This window comes from Saccoglossus kowalevskii, chromosome 20 (genome assembly GCF_978046115.1).
Source record: "Saccoglossus kowalevskii chromosome 20, keSacKowa6.1, whole genome shotgun sequence".
NCBI lineage: Eukaryota > Metazoa > Hemichordata > Enteropneusta > Harrimaniidae > Saccoglossus > Saccoglossus kowalevskii.
In genome coordinates this window covers 12,136,807-12,151,362 of record NC_140660.1, presented here as the reverse complement: position 1 = coordinate 12,151,362, position 14,556 = coordinate 12,136,807, and the positions used below count along the sequence as shown (strand labels likewise).

Here is a 14,556-nt window from a genome sequence, read left to right as displayed (position 1 = left end):
CATATATAAAAAATAAGAAAACTTGTTCGTCTACATACATGTATTTATTTAAAATAGTGAGCACTTCTCGCAAATTACCAACCTCTACAATTATCATTTAGTTTTTGGTAAAAATACAACTAATTTGTCATATATATAAAACTTCTTATTGTGTTTCCTTCAAGTCACACAAGTCCCATATAGTGGTTGCAATGCCCATTGATCAGTAGACTGCGTTACCGGGTCTACTAAATATTAAAATTACTATTTGCAAAGATAAGATCAGAAAATTTCACGTACAATGTTATTAAAAATAACCACAAATACACACATTTGTATATGCAAATATTTACGATTCCGTGACTTTTGGCAAAGCCTGATACCATTCTTGTGCGCGTGGGGATAAATATTTTATCGCCAATTCATTCACGTCTTGAAACACCTTTCCAGGCAATGGTTTTAATTCTCTACTAAGAGTATGTAAATGACAATCTGTTATTCTTGTCATTTGCTTAATTTTCCTGAACGACACAACAATCGGAGTTTCTTTCGGATCAAGAGTCTTACGCACCCAGGCTGTTTCCGGATGAGAAAATGTTTTGACAGTACCATCAATTAATCGTTCACCAATTCCAAAATTAAAATAGTGAGCCTCGTCAAACGAAAATTTGATTCCGTTGACATCTTTGTACCTGTATGTAAACTCATTTTTTAAGTATGAAGAATAATCATAAATGTCATCAATTGTCAACAGTTTGGCTTTATAGTGGCCCGCAAATGACGACTGTTCTATCACATTTAACCAATCTGTAGGAAGCTCTATGACATCGTGTTTCCGTGAATTCTTTTCAATCAGCCCAAAGTGACGATCTGCAAAGCTGTATGAATGTCCCTCTAACAGCGTTTTATAATCTATTCGCTGGAAAGTTCCCTGGTCAATTAAACTCTGAAGATACCACATAAATTTATTGTTTAAACATTCACCTGCAAATGGCAAAAAAGAAAGTCAGGAAAGACAAACTTGTCACTCAATGCCCGAAATTATTGTCTAGCACAAATATACTATATATAAAAAAGATATTCACCTGGATGGTTATCCGAACTCAAAATAGCATGCCGTGAGGTTATATTCTGTTGCACGAGAAGGCTTTGGAATGCAGAGATGATTTCATTTGGACCTTTACCTCCGTTCATTTCATCCCAAAGAAAACAATGAAAAGTTCTTGTCTTAGCAACGTCCACTCCAAGACATCTCAGATGTAATTTACTGCGAAAGTGCCAGTCTTGAGTGGAGACCTAGTGGTTGAAATAAACAAATAGATCAGATAAGGCACTAGATATGATATATCGTCTATGAACGGTAATTCGAATCATCAATTTTGGTCAGCTGAGGAAAGCAGGGATCGATATGATATCAATAATTTATCGACTGTTTAAATATGGAAATTTACGTCCGATATTAGATCGATATTAGACAGGCTTGATGTTGGGTCTTAATCAGGATTTTTGGAATCGCGAGCTCCCTGATAAACATATGGTACTATAATCTATAATTATCAAATTATCCGATAATAAAAAAAAATAAGCAATATCCCACCTTCATGCTAGAATTATTTTATATGAAGTAATCTAAATCAAATTCTATGTGAAGTAATCTAGATAACAACATGAAAGTGTACGGCATTATAGAGAGCATGTAATTTAACATTAAAACTAATATGTCTTACCTTTGGACATGGAAGGCTTTTTGAGAAATCTAAGTGAAATACAGCAACGTCATTCGTTGAACAAAAATTATCCATCTTTAGTTCCGACAAGCAAGATGTCTGTTTCCAACTAACCACCACGCATTTATATTGCAGAGCAAGTGGTTCGTCTTCTGTAACATAGTGCCCTCCCTCGGCGGTTGAACACATGATGAGATCAAATTCAGTCCGCTACGAAAATACTTCGGGAATTTCCCAGTTTTGTGTGTCGGGTGGTTTCATTGCCAAAACTGTAAAATCGTAATTTATATTACCATAATGTGTTTCGGCAATTGACAAATGATCCTGTAGGGCCTTCTGGAAACGCCGTTTGTCCTCGGTCGTTCTTGCATATTTAATTTTTTTGGCCATCACATCACATCGCTGACAAGTATCTCGCCGAGGCCGTTTAAAATGGATATCAATGTTTTTTAAAACGTGTGTTCGAAAAGTTGAAAAGGAAACGTATCGTCTGTTATTATTTCGTTGTTTCTTCAGATAATCGCGATAGCAACTACTAATACTATTTGAAGCTGGCATATATTTTGTTTCAGTGTTTCCAATATTACAATAATGGGGGGATTCGAATGTATAACTTGCCATATGATTGTCGATGTCCATAACGCATTGTCTGTCAACAGATCTGTGGTGCAGTCCGTGTTTTCCGCGGCGGTCGGATTGAATTGTCGAAAGTGGTCTTCTTTTCCCCATAAGAGTTGCAATACGTTGCTTGCTGATTCCGAAGATTTTCAAAAATCCCAGACGGCAGATACGCTTTCTGTTCATTGTAACATCAATAATATGATAAGTGCGTGAATTGTATCGGCGTACCGTCCGTATATCCATTAGTTGTATTAAAATGAGATTCTGCTCATCATAGCATTTAAGGTCAAAATCACGGCGAATCATTCTGATATTTCGAACGCCTGTTTGGATTAAACAGTCATTGTTACACGAACAGGAGAGCGACATCCGGTCAACAAAAGGAAATGCTCTGTTTTTCCTCGCTGTAGTAGATTTTGCAAACTTTCTCGTGATAGTTACTTTTCGTTTATATAACCCTTTACGAGGTAGTCTTTGAACTGTTCTATGAGCCCATGGTTGTTCAAATGACCAGGTATTATAACAGAATCCTCCACGTACGGCCATCGTTCAATACATATGCGTACTAAGTGTAGCGTGGCACAAAGATTCACATTCCTTGACAGAGGAAGTTGACGTTGCATTTGTGTACGACCTTGTGAATATATTAAAGAAACAAATATGCAACCTGAGGTTCGCGGTTCCACAATCCCAGTTTAGCACTGGTGCATCATGGGAGACATAATTAAATGGGCTGTTCAACTCACAGATCAATTTATATAGTTGTTGATAATGACGATAACTTTTCCTCGACCTCGTGTAAGTTACAAAATTCTGATTCCAACAACGTAGTTTAGAATTATAGACCCTACAATAATACGAAACCAGTTTAATCTCGAAGTACTGTAGACTATATAGTACTAGTCAAAAGTTTAATGTAAACTATAATTTGCATGTGTATCGCTAACCACAGTTCCTCCACTGAGATGAACATCTCCTCGGCACTTATGCATAAATTAATAAATATTATCCAACAATTCAAGTATTAAATCACAAATAAAGAATGTGATTGTTTTGGGTGTGGTAACGCGATTTACCAGGGTTGAAACTTTCCGTCGTGGTATAATGAATATGAATTTTAAACTACACGTGCATTTTCATGAAACCGATATGATCACATAGAGACTTGTAACTTTAAATAAAATTTACCGACTTTACTTAAAAACACGCAATATTTGTAGACGTGACACAGAACAGAAGTGCTCCCAACGAGAATGATATGACGTCACCGCTGTCTCCCCACTGAAGAGCAACGCGCACTGTATGCGATTCACACCTTAGAACAACAGCGTTCCCCAACTGGCTGTTGGGTACTGTGCGCTAACTATGTCATCTGGCTACACCAAGCACGGGCTAAAATTTAAGCTAATCTCATATGTTTTCATATAGGCTAGTCCGAGTTGCGTCCATGTAAGGATGAAACAGTGTTTAGCACTGGCTAAGAGACGCCCAAACTCATTGTTCGTCGTGACTATGAGTACCAATCACAATCCTATCCTCATTCTCAGCGTGATTACCATATTGATAATTTTTCAAGTCACTATAACTATGCATATGATTATACAAGTCCATGCTACAATGACACTCGCTCTCATAAAGAATCAAATCTCAATCATTTTAACTATGATTTACGGGAGTTCGGACCAATTTCCCGTGTATTAATTTTACGATCTGTCACAGCGGCTTACAGTGATATATTTTGAGTTTGTTCTTTGTTTGATACATACCAATCAACGTGAACATTATACTAGTGTTTGGCAAAAGAAATAGAAAAAGAAAAAAACGTCTACATCTAAATGCTTGGTTCATGTTGAATCCGTAGGACTCGTACAGTTACGATCACACGGTAATCGCGGAACTTTCACACTCAGGCAATAACACAAGAATGCATTTAATAAACCCGTAACGAAACGTAACTTAAATCAATTTACATACAAAACATATGTTTGGCGGTATTAACAATTATCAGTATCGATCATCGGTTCCATATATTCGGACACATTCAATGACCTAATACGTGAATGCAATTTTGACCCTTTATCATATTCGATGCGTAATATCACAAGATTCTTTCGTTTAAATTATATTTCTAACGAAACAGTACCAGTTGCTGAATGCAAACCCTGTTCGGCATTTGTTTGAGCTGCTTTCGTTGACATTATCTAATATAGAAAGACAAATTCACGGTTGACGAAAATTCAGGGCGATGTGTTCGTGTAAAATATAGCGCCCGCACTCAGTGGGGGGGGGGGGAAATAACGCACACATACAAGTTTAATTATGATTACATCGCGTTCTACCTTATCTTCATTTTGGGTCTCGTGGAGACCACAGTCTATTGATCAGATCAAACATGACGGGCGGTGCCAGCAAGACGATCCACTCACGCAACTCTTACGGCTATTATTCTGGATTCGGCTTTCTAGTACAAGATGGAAAGGGTTAAAACACGCCCGAGTATGGCACAGGTGTGACACTTCTAAAGACGGATTTAGCATTCCACCATGCACAACGAAACTAATTTGATGGACAGTACGAACTGCTCCATTCGGAGTTATCCTACAAGTCCCGTACCCTCTGCTTGTAGAACCACTCCAAACCCAACACCCATACTTGCCACAAACTATTCGTTTTTCCAAAATTTTGAGTTTTAGAGCAGATTTTTCGTTGGCTGAGAGATCGCTGATTGAGGTTGCCATATCTATTGCGCTCATACGCGAGTGCCCTACAAGAGTTTCAGTCTTGTAGTAGTAGCGGTGACAGTATTATGCAAATGCATGGGATCGACGTCTCAAATACTAGTGAAATTGTAGCAATAAGAGAGACTGTCAATTATTCGATTTACGGAGATCGTATTACAAAAACATCGAAATACGAAAAATGACCACGCCCAAATATTTCATCACCACAGCAATAAGATAGCATTGCATTAGAAGGGAGGGGGCAATTTGAAATTAAAACTGGGCGATTTGCACGAAACACCTTGTATATTGTTTGTTTATGAAAGCTTCCCTATTGTTATGTATATTAGTAAACACCACGGTTACATTGTTATACAAACAGGTTAACCAGTGTAACTGTAAATGTTTATTAGTTTGCATATGAGAAATGAACGATGAGAACTATAGAGCACCTGATATTGAGTGGTATAATCGAATGGAAAATGTTACCCGAGATAGAATGTTTCCGATGGACAATTATGACCATAGGTGAAACCCGTATTTTTAGCATCAAAATAAGTTTGAAGGTTGCCCTCGTGTTTTATAACATTTTTCGTTTGAAAATTGTGGCATAGGTCTGCTTTCCAAATAAGAATTGCGTGCAAAATTGTTTACAAGACTCATTGAAGGATTTCAAATGTATAAGAAATGGAATAAGTTTCTAAACCAAACACTATTACCCGACCCTCCTGCGTTTCCCAATTTGATTGCATATGCCCTCCCAAGTATATCTACAGTTATATCTAGAGTGGACGTTCACAAATTAATTGAGGGGTGAAAGTTAGTGTTAGGATTAGTGGTGGGTGCAAAAGGTACTCTTTCCTGAGAAATTCCTTAAAATATATCACATATCTATATGTTTTCTCAAGAATCGTGATCAGTCATCATGACCATCGTATTGCTATTAACTGATAGAAACATTGTATTTCTAAGGATGCAATAAAGTTATTATTATTATTATTATTATAATGACCCACAATAATCTATATTACATACCACATAACACACCCTTTATTGCTTTAAGTATTGTTGGTTTTATCAATGTAACGCGATTCCATCTGTTCCCTTTGATATATAATGAATAACGTTAAAAACATTTCGTTGCATGGACGTATTTAGCCAAGCAAATAGAAAACAACGTCACAACCATATGTTGACGTGACCAATTATTTTGATAACAAATACAAGGTCATGATCGGTCAACCGTAGGACACTTTCGTGAACATCAACGTTAGGAGATGGACTTCATTTTCGTATAAAAGTGATTACTTGCAAATTTCTACAGGATGAGTGAACGAGTGTGTATTGATATTTGTTTTACTGATTTTCAAAATGCTCGTAAGTGCGTTATGCATTATTTGATCTTAATTTTTCCCGATCCTTATACGACGGCAACGATTGGTCACGGAGTTTTAAGTCCTAGTCGAACTCTTCTGATATGAAGCCCTCGCCGATGTATATTACAGAAAATCTCTCGTAGTCTTACTTCATCCTATGCACGGAGTAGCTGGTGTTCAATTTGATCAAGTCTAAAAGTAGCCCAGGTCCAGTTGACTCACTGTTAGACTGATAACTTTGTCTGGGTAATATTATAATGGAAGCTAACTTTAGCAAATCGGAATTGTCACCACACACTCGACTCGACAAATTATAGTGATTCTTTTTTCATAAATTTGTTTTTTGGAGAAATTAAATAATGCATTTTTTTTATCATTGCGTACCAAGGAATTGTTCTAAAAGAAGTGATTTTTATGACAAGTTTCTCAAAATACATTACTGTAACACACACAAGAATGTTATTTCAAGGTGCCATCTTAAAAATTATGTGTAGGCTCTACTATAACGCTTCGAGTTCGAGCCGAATTCAAAGTTCCACTACCAGCGGGGAAGTGAGCGGCAGTCGCGCCCCCCAAAAATGCGCGACCACTTGCGCCTACTGACTACCGAGCATGTTGCAGCACATATACATATATATATAATCTTTAATTCGGTTCGGACCTCGTTACTATCATAACGGGTTATTATTCATTTTATAAAAGCTAATTTTCTGCGCACTGTTGTGTGTGTGTTTGCAAATATGTTGATTTGAAAAAAAAATATTTGATCATTTACTAGTAAACTAACGGTCCTGTGGAGTGGCTAAATTGAAAAGTAATTACGTGCTGGTGCACGGACGCGACAACTTTTGTCTCTTGTCGTACACACGTGTAGATGTTGTGCTAAAAATAGGTCATCATCTAGGTGACGCAGACCAAAATAGAAATTTGCAACAGTGTTTAAATTGCGTTGAGAACGAACGCGAATGTATTAGACCATTTCAGAAATTATATGCCGTGGTTTCTGAAACCCAAGGTCATTCAATTATGTGTGTCGTTCTGAATGTAATCACGTGTGAAAGGTATACAACCATTATCCTTTCTAGAGTGGGTGACAAATTGAAGGCAAAATTATGTTTTTAATTGAATTTGCATTTATATATTTATTATGCGAAGAAAATAAAATGAACATATATACACATGAATAGTAGTAACATTACATTTTATTTTATTTATTTATTGAATACTCGTGTATATTTATCACCCACATTCTGATTTTTACGCAAATCGTTCCACCCAGTCAAATTCATGACAAGTGAGTCTTATTATTTCAAGATGGCTAGCAAAGGCAACGTACGCAAACTCATCAACGGAGTAAAAATAGGAATCAAGTGCCCATTTCTGAGCTTATTTGTAGAGGAGTATTTGTGCTTCACACGAGAACCTGGTGACATCATTACATCAAAGGAGCTGTTTTTTCATTATGAAAATTTTATATCATTAATGACAAAAAATGATCGCCAGACACAGTCAATGATTAGTGAGACTCGTTTTCATAAGGTACGTGCTTTTGTGTGGCCGGGTGATCGATGATTGAATTTGTCATATCACCACAAATTAAGGAAATACAGACGAGAAATATTTCACAATGACAAGTTTCTTTCTTTTTTTCATTGTGTTTGGATTTGTTACATAAATATTGTAAACGTTATACAAATTCAGAAAACTATACATTGCTTACATCGGTTATACATGTGCAGGGAATATTGTGAAACGCTAGTGTAATTCGGGATCAGTCTTATATATTATTTGTGTTTTGTAAAGAAACTACACACCAGATTAAAAGTACGACAATTGATTAAAACTAGTCAGCTATAAAGAAATAAAATACATGCGTTGACATAACTACTAATGGAAAGATTACACAATAAAAAAATGGGCAAGGGGTCACCCTTCATAACTTCCACTGGTGTTTAAATTTTATAATTATATCATAAATTGTATCTCATTTGACATGTGGTATTTTACAGCAAATCAAGGTTACACTTGTCCATAATGGCATATCGCCAGTCACCTCGGGTGGTAAGCGAGGTTATCGCGGGTTGAATATGCGGCAACATCGGCTAAGAAGGGAACAATCCTCGATGTCTATTAAAGAAAAAACAGAACACTTTTTGAAACGAAAAAAATGGGATGAATATATACAGGTACAATGCGGAACGTAATTACAAAAAAATAAGCAGAGTTATTAAGCAAAATATATTAAACGTGGAGATCCACATCTGTGGAAAGTTCACACCTTTATATTTAAATTTGACGAGTTCTCTCCTGATAATGAGGGAATATCTCAATCTAGAATAAAAGTCTTAGTATTTGTAATGGTTTAATATTTTGTACATCCATAGTATAATGATTTAACATCTCACTATAATGAGATTATATATATTGTTATGGGGTGCATGTTGCTATACTGAAATATAATTACTATGTCACATGTAGCTCATTTTAATCAATGCATAATCGTTTGCAATTTCAAAATATGTTTGCATAGCATAATTGACGAATCCTTCCTTGCTCTGTATATTCCTGAACGAGTTTGTCCCGAAATTATTTAGCATTTCTTTTCACCCATGTTTTCATTAAAATGAGTTACACTTTCATAACAAAATACTCTGTTTATTATAGGAGTTTCTATCTCGAATTCGAAATAGGAAATAAATGAGTAAATTAAACATGTTTTACGAATCAAATGCTATTATACATGAGTGTTATCTCATGGAAAACTGACAACGAGTTAATAATAAGAATACATTATTTGTGTTAGAATATAGAGAGCTGCTAAGTTGTTCGAGTTACGGACATCGAAGTACGAACATCGAATTACAAAAAAAGTTACATTTTGGAAACCACACCCACTTTTGTGAGACCTCGTCCAAACTGTAACTCGATTAACTAGTCAACAGAATTCCGAGTTACAGGTAAAATACATTTTTAGTTGTTGAAGGTCCACATTTAGTAACTTGAACTTTAAGTAACAGTTAACCAAACATCGAGTTACAGGCAGCATGATTTTTTTTAACGTTCAACTATTAAGTATGTTGCCCATAACGCGAAGTTTTGTTACTAGTAACTGTTGATTGGCCATAGTTACAATTTGGGTGTGGTTTCGCAAAAGGGGCGTGATTTATAAAATATGGGCGTGGTAATATTTGTAACTCAATGTTTTCGTAACTCGATGCTCGTAACTCTAACAGTTCAGTATATAGAATAGATATTTTGTTGTTTAATGTATTATGACGATAAGATTTGGTACATGATCTTCCCAGGGGATCACTGGTAAAACTCACGGAAAAGCGAGGCACCCAAGTGTTCTAGAAATTATGCTTCATAACAGGGTCCCTTTTCGACATTCTCAGAAATCAAAAAGAATGATATCGTTGCTAGCTTTATATATTGTGTAATATGCGGCAATGATAGTTTAATTTAACAATTATTTGTAACTAGTATAGTGTACATGTAATAAAAGAGTGTTTTTATATCGAAAATATATTTCGAGGGCCGATTTTTGAATTTGATTTTTACTAAAAGACCCCCAGAATAGTCTAGTGAAATCAAAACAAAAAACAATATTTGTTTACATTGAAATTAAGGTTGAAGTCGTTAACAGAGATTTTAGAGAAGCGGGAAAGTGCGCCTTTGCAAAACAAGATATAAAAGCAAATGAGATAATTGGGGTGTACGACGGAGAAATAATTGACAGAGCAGAGGCTGAACAACTAGAACGACAGTATGCGGTAACAGGTGAACGTTGTGGCATGTATCACCTGGAATATTCCGGCATGGTGTGAGTATATAATCAGCCACAATATTTGCCATAATATTTTCTTAGTGTTAGTAGTTATATGTAACACTACTTTCATACAATTTAATGTAAAACTAATGAAATGAATTATGCACTTGCTGTCACACACTCGCTCTTATCAACTAGCTCGCTCACACACACACACACACACACGCACAATGGCAATTCACCCATTCTCACGCACTCGCTTACCCTCTCCCACCCCAATTCATTGAACTCAAACACTCCACCCACTGACACACACAAACTCGCACACAAACTCACTCACCCACCCATTTGATCATCCTCCAACAAACTCACTCACAACTAAATCTAATTCACCCACAACTCTTACATTATCAAGCCACCCTTTCATTAGGTCAACCGCAATTCACTCATTACTCTCAACTGATTGACTAAATGAGTGACTCATTGTTTAATAAATTCCTTTCTACTCACCCACTTAACAACGAAATAATTCAGTAACAATCAGACATATATTATTAACTCACCAACCAAATGACTTGCTGAGTGAAACATTGATTTCTCTCTGACTTGCCCACATTTCATTAACCCATTTTAACTCGCACACGCTATAACTTAACTGTCCCACCTTACCACTAGCTCACTGATTTGTCAACCCAAAGATAGCTTCATTCGCTCACTTAATCAACACTAAATCTAGTTAATTCACTCAGTCATATGTACATTATATCAACTTACTCATTACACACTTGCCAACTCAAGCACCCATTCGCTCACCAACAGATTGACTCACTGTTGTATATATAAACACATCCATCCAACCAACCACCCACCCATCCATTCACTGTCATACTCAAATGACGCATCAATTAACCCTTTCACTCACTCACACACACATCTTCACTCACTCACCCTCACCCACTCAGCTTTACTCCCTCAGCCTCACCTTCACTCACTTTCTCACCTTCACTCATCTTCATTCACTCACTCACTCACTCACTCACCTTCATTCACTCACTCTCACCCACTCACCTTCATGCTCACCTTCATTCACCCACCCTCACCTTCATTCACCCATCCTCAGCCTCACCTTCACTCACTCACCTCACCCACTCACTCACTCACCCTTACCTTCACTAACTTACCTTTACCTTCACTCACTCACTCCTTCACCCACTCACCCTCATCTTCATTTACTCACTCGCCCTCATCTTCAATCACTCGCCTTCTCAAACTCACTCTCACCTTCACTCACTCACTCGCTCACCTTCGCTCACTCACTCACCTTCATTCACTCACCCTTACCTTCACTCCCCCTTATCTTCACTCACTCTCATCCACACCTCCATTCACTCACCCTCGTCTTCACTCACTCACCTTCTCTAACTCACTCCCATCTTCACCCACTCACCTTCACTCACTCATCTTTACTCCCACTCACTCACCCTCAGCTTTACTTACTCACTCACCCTCAGTCTCATCTTCACTCACCCTCATTCACTCACTCACTCACCCTCATTCACTCACTCACCTTCAGTCACACACTTTCACTCACTCACTCACCCACCCACCCTCACCTTCACTCACACTCAGCTTCACTTCCATCAGCCTCACCTTCACTCACACACCTTCACTCACTCGCTCACCTTCACTCACTCACTCACCCACCCACCCTTACCTTCACTCACTCGCCTTCTCTAACTCACTCTCTCCTTCAATCACCCACCCTCATCTTCACTCACTCGTCTTCTCTAACTCACTCTCACCTTCAATCACTCGCCCTCATCCACACACCTTCACTCACTCACCCTCACCTTTTCTCACTCGCCCTCATCTTCACTCCCTCACTCACTCACCCTCATCTTCATTTACTCACTCGCCCTCATCTTCACTCACTCGCCTTCACTCACTCACTCACTCGCTCGCTCACCTTCGCTCACTCACTCACTCACCTTCATTCACTCCCCCTTATCTTCACTCACTCTCATCCACACCTCCATTCACTCACCCTCGTCTTCACTCACTCACCTTCTCTAACTCACTCCCATCTTCACCCACTCACTCACCTTCACTCACTCATCTTTACTCCCACTCACTCACCCTCAGCTTTACTTACTCACTCACCCTCAGTCTCATCTTCACTCACCCTCATTCACTCACTCACTCACTCACCCTCATTCATTCACACACTTTCACTCACTCACTCACTCACACACCCACCCACCCTCACCTTCACTCACACACTCACCCTCAGCTTCACTTCCATCAGCCTCACCTTCACTCACTCACCCACTCCCACCTTCACTCACACACCTTCACTCACTCGCTCACCTTCACTCACCCTCTCCTTCACTCACACACCTTCACTCACTCACTCACCTTCACTCACTCACTCTCACTCACCCTTACCTTCACTCACTCGCCTTCTCTAACTCACTCTCACCTTCGCTCACTCACTCGCTCACCTTCGCTCACTCACTCACTCACCTTCATTCACTCACCCTTACCTTCACTCCCCCTTATCTTCACTTACTCTCATCCACACCTCCATTCACTCACCCTCGTCTTCACTCACTCACCTTCTCTAACTCACTCCCATCTTCAGCCACTCACTCACCTTCACTCACTCGTCTTTACTCCCACTCACTCACCCTCAGCTTTACTTACTCACTCACCCTCAGTCTCATCTTCACTCACCCTCATTCACTCACTCACTCACCTTCAGTCACACACTTTCACTCACTCACTCACCCACCCTCACCCTTACCTTCACTCACACACTCACCCTCAGCTTCACTTCCATCAGCCTCACCTTCACTCACTCACCCACCTTCACTCACACACCTTCACTCACTCGCTCACCTTCACTCACCCTCTCCTTCACTCACACACCTTCACTCACTCGTTCACCTTCACTCAATCACTCTCACTCACCCTTCACTCACTTGCCTTCTCTAACTCACTCTCTCCTTGAATCACCCACCCTCATCTTCACTCACTCGTCTTCTCTAACTCACTCTCACCTTCAATCACTCACCCTCACCTTCAATCACTCACCCTCATCCACACACCTTCACTCACTCACCCTCACCTTTTCTCACTCGCCCTCATCTTCACTCCCTCACTCACTCACCCACCCTCACCTTCATTCACTCACACTCACTCACCCTCACCCACCCTCACTCACCCTCACCCACCCTCACCTTCATTCACTCACCCTCATCTTCACTCACTGCCCTCATCTTCACTCACTCACCCACCCTCACCTTCAATCACTCACCCTCATCCACACACCGTCACTCACTCACCCACCATCACCTTCATTCACTCACTCACTCACCCTCACCCACCCTCACCTTCATTCACTTACCCTCACTCGCCCTCATCTTCACTCACTTGTCCTCATCTTCACTCACTCACCCACCCTCACCTTCATTCACTCACTCACTCACTCTCTCATGTTAATATCATCATGGCCATATATTTTCAGAATAAATCCACACAGTGAAAAGAAGATGTGGGAAACAAGTGGAATTACCTTTTTCCTGAACCATTCCAAAAAGCATTCCAACATTGTCACAAAACAACTGAAGATTAATGACAGGCCGTGTGTGGTTATGATTTCCAAATATTACATACCAGAAGGGGCAGAATTGTTATATAATTATGGTGATGAGAAAGCACCATTTTTTGCAAATTCACAAACTTTTCCAAATTAAAGTAATTTATGATCTATGTTCGAGTTGAGTTGTGTTGTGTTGTGTTGTGAACATGTAAAATAACAATAAAATTCAATATTTCCTTGACAAGAAATTAAAACACAGTGAACATGCTAAAAACATCAAAACATTAAAATTAAATGTCAGTTAAATTAAATAGTTTTACAGCATTCAAAAGTCAGGAAATACACAATTGAATATATGAAGTTTCACACGCAAGTGCCACATGACAGACTAATTGCTGAACATTTTCAAAATCGCTAAATAAATGAAATTTATGGTATATGCAAAATAAGGTTTATGTAAACGTAATGAAACTAATTTTCTTTTAAATTTACAACTATTCCCCATCCCAGTAATGAACTACTAGTAAATACCTTATTATTTTGACACAGATCAATGTATTTAAAACACCTTCATCTCTTTTTTTAACTTGCAGGTCATTACTACAGTAATTCATATGACAGGGGTTCCAGAGAAATAATTACATTCAAATGTGGGAAAATATTAGTTAATTAATAAACACAAATTATTTGTTTCATTATTTTAACAAACTAAAAATGAATGGTGCATAGTACTACTGTAGAACATATTATTCAAGCTGTTAAT

General features: G+C 38.4%; 1 protein-coding gene and 1 long non-coding RNA gene across 2 annotated transcripts; one reads left to right on the top strand and one right to left on the bottom strand.

Moving 5' to 3' along the window:
• Positions 1-225: 225 nt before the first annotated feature.
• Positions 226-1,809, bottom strand: LOC146730003 (uncharacterized). The gene is made up of 3 exons (XM_085494222.1): positions 1,707-1,809; positions 1,065-1,275; positions 226-963 (listed from the first exon to the last, which is right to left on the bottom strand). The coding sequence occupies exons 1-3, from the start codon at positions 1,779-1,781 to the stop codon at positions 329-331; spliced, it is 921 nt and encodes a 306-aa protein (XP_085350348.1). The 5' UTR covers positions 1,782-1,809; the 3' UTR covers positions 226-328.
• A 7,035-nt stretch (positions 1,810-8,844) lies between these two features.
• LOC146730002 (uncharacterized) lies at positions 8,845-13,963 on the top strand. Its single transcript, XR_014927829.1, has 2 exons — positions 8,845-10,246; positions 13,719-13,963. It is a non-coding gene; the product is annotated as an uncharacterized LOC146730002 (long non-coding RNA).
• The last annotated feature ends 593 nt before the right edge of the window (positions 13,964-14,556 follow it).

Coding starts and splice junctions, on each gene's coding strand:
- LOC146730003 (XM_085494222.1), bottom strand. CDS start 1,781: ATGGATAATTTTTGTTCAACGAATGACGTTGCTGTATTTCACTTAGAT. Junction 1,276..1,706: donor AAAGCCTTCCATGTCCAAAG/GTAAGACATATT, acceptor TTCAACCACTAG/GTCTCCACTCAAGACTGGCA. Junction 964..1,064: donor GAGTTCGGATAACCATCCAG/GTGAATATCTTT, acceptor TGCCATTTGCAG/GTGAATGTTTAAACAATAAA.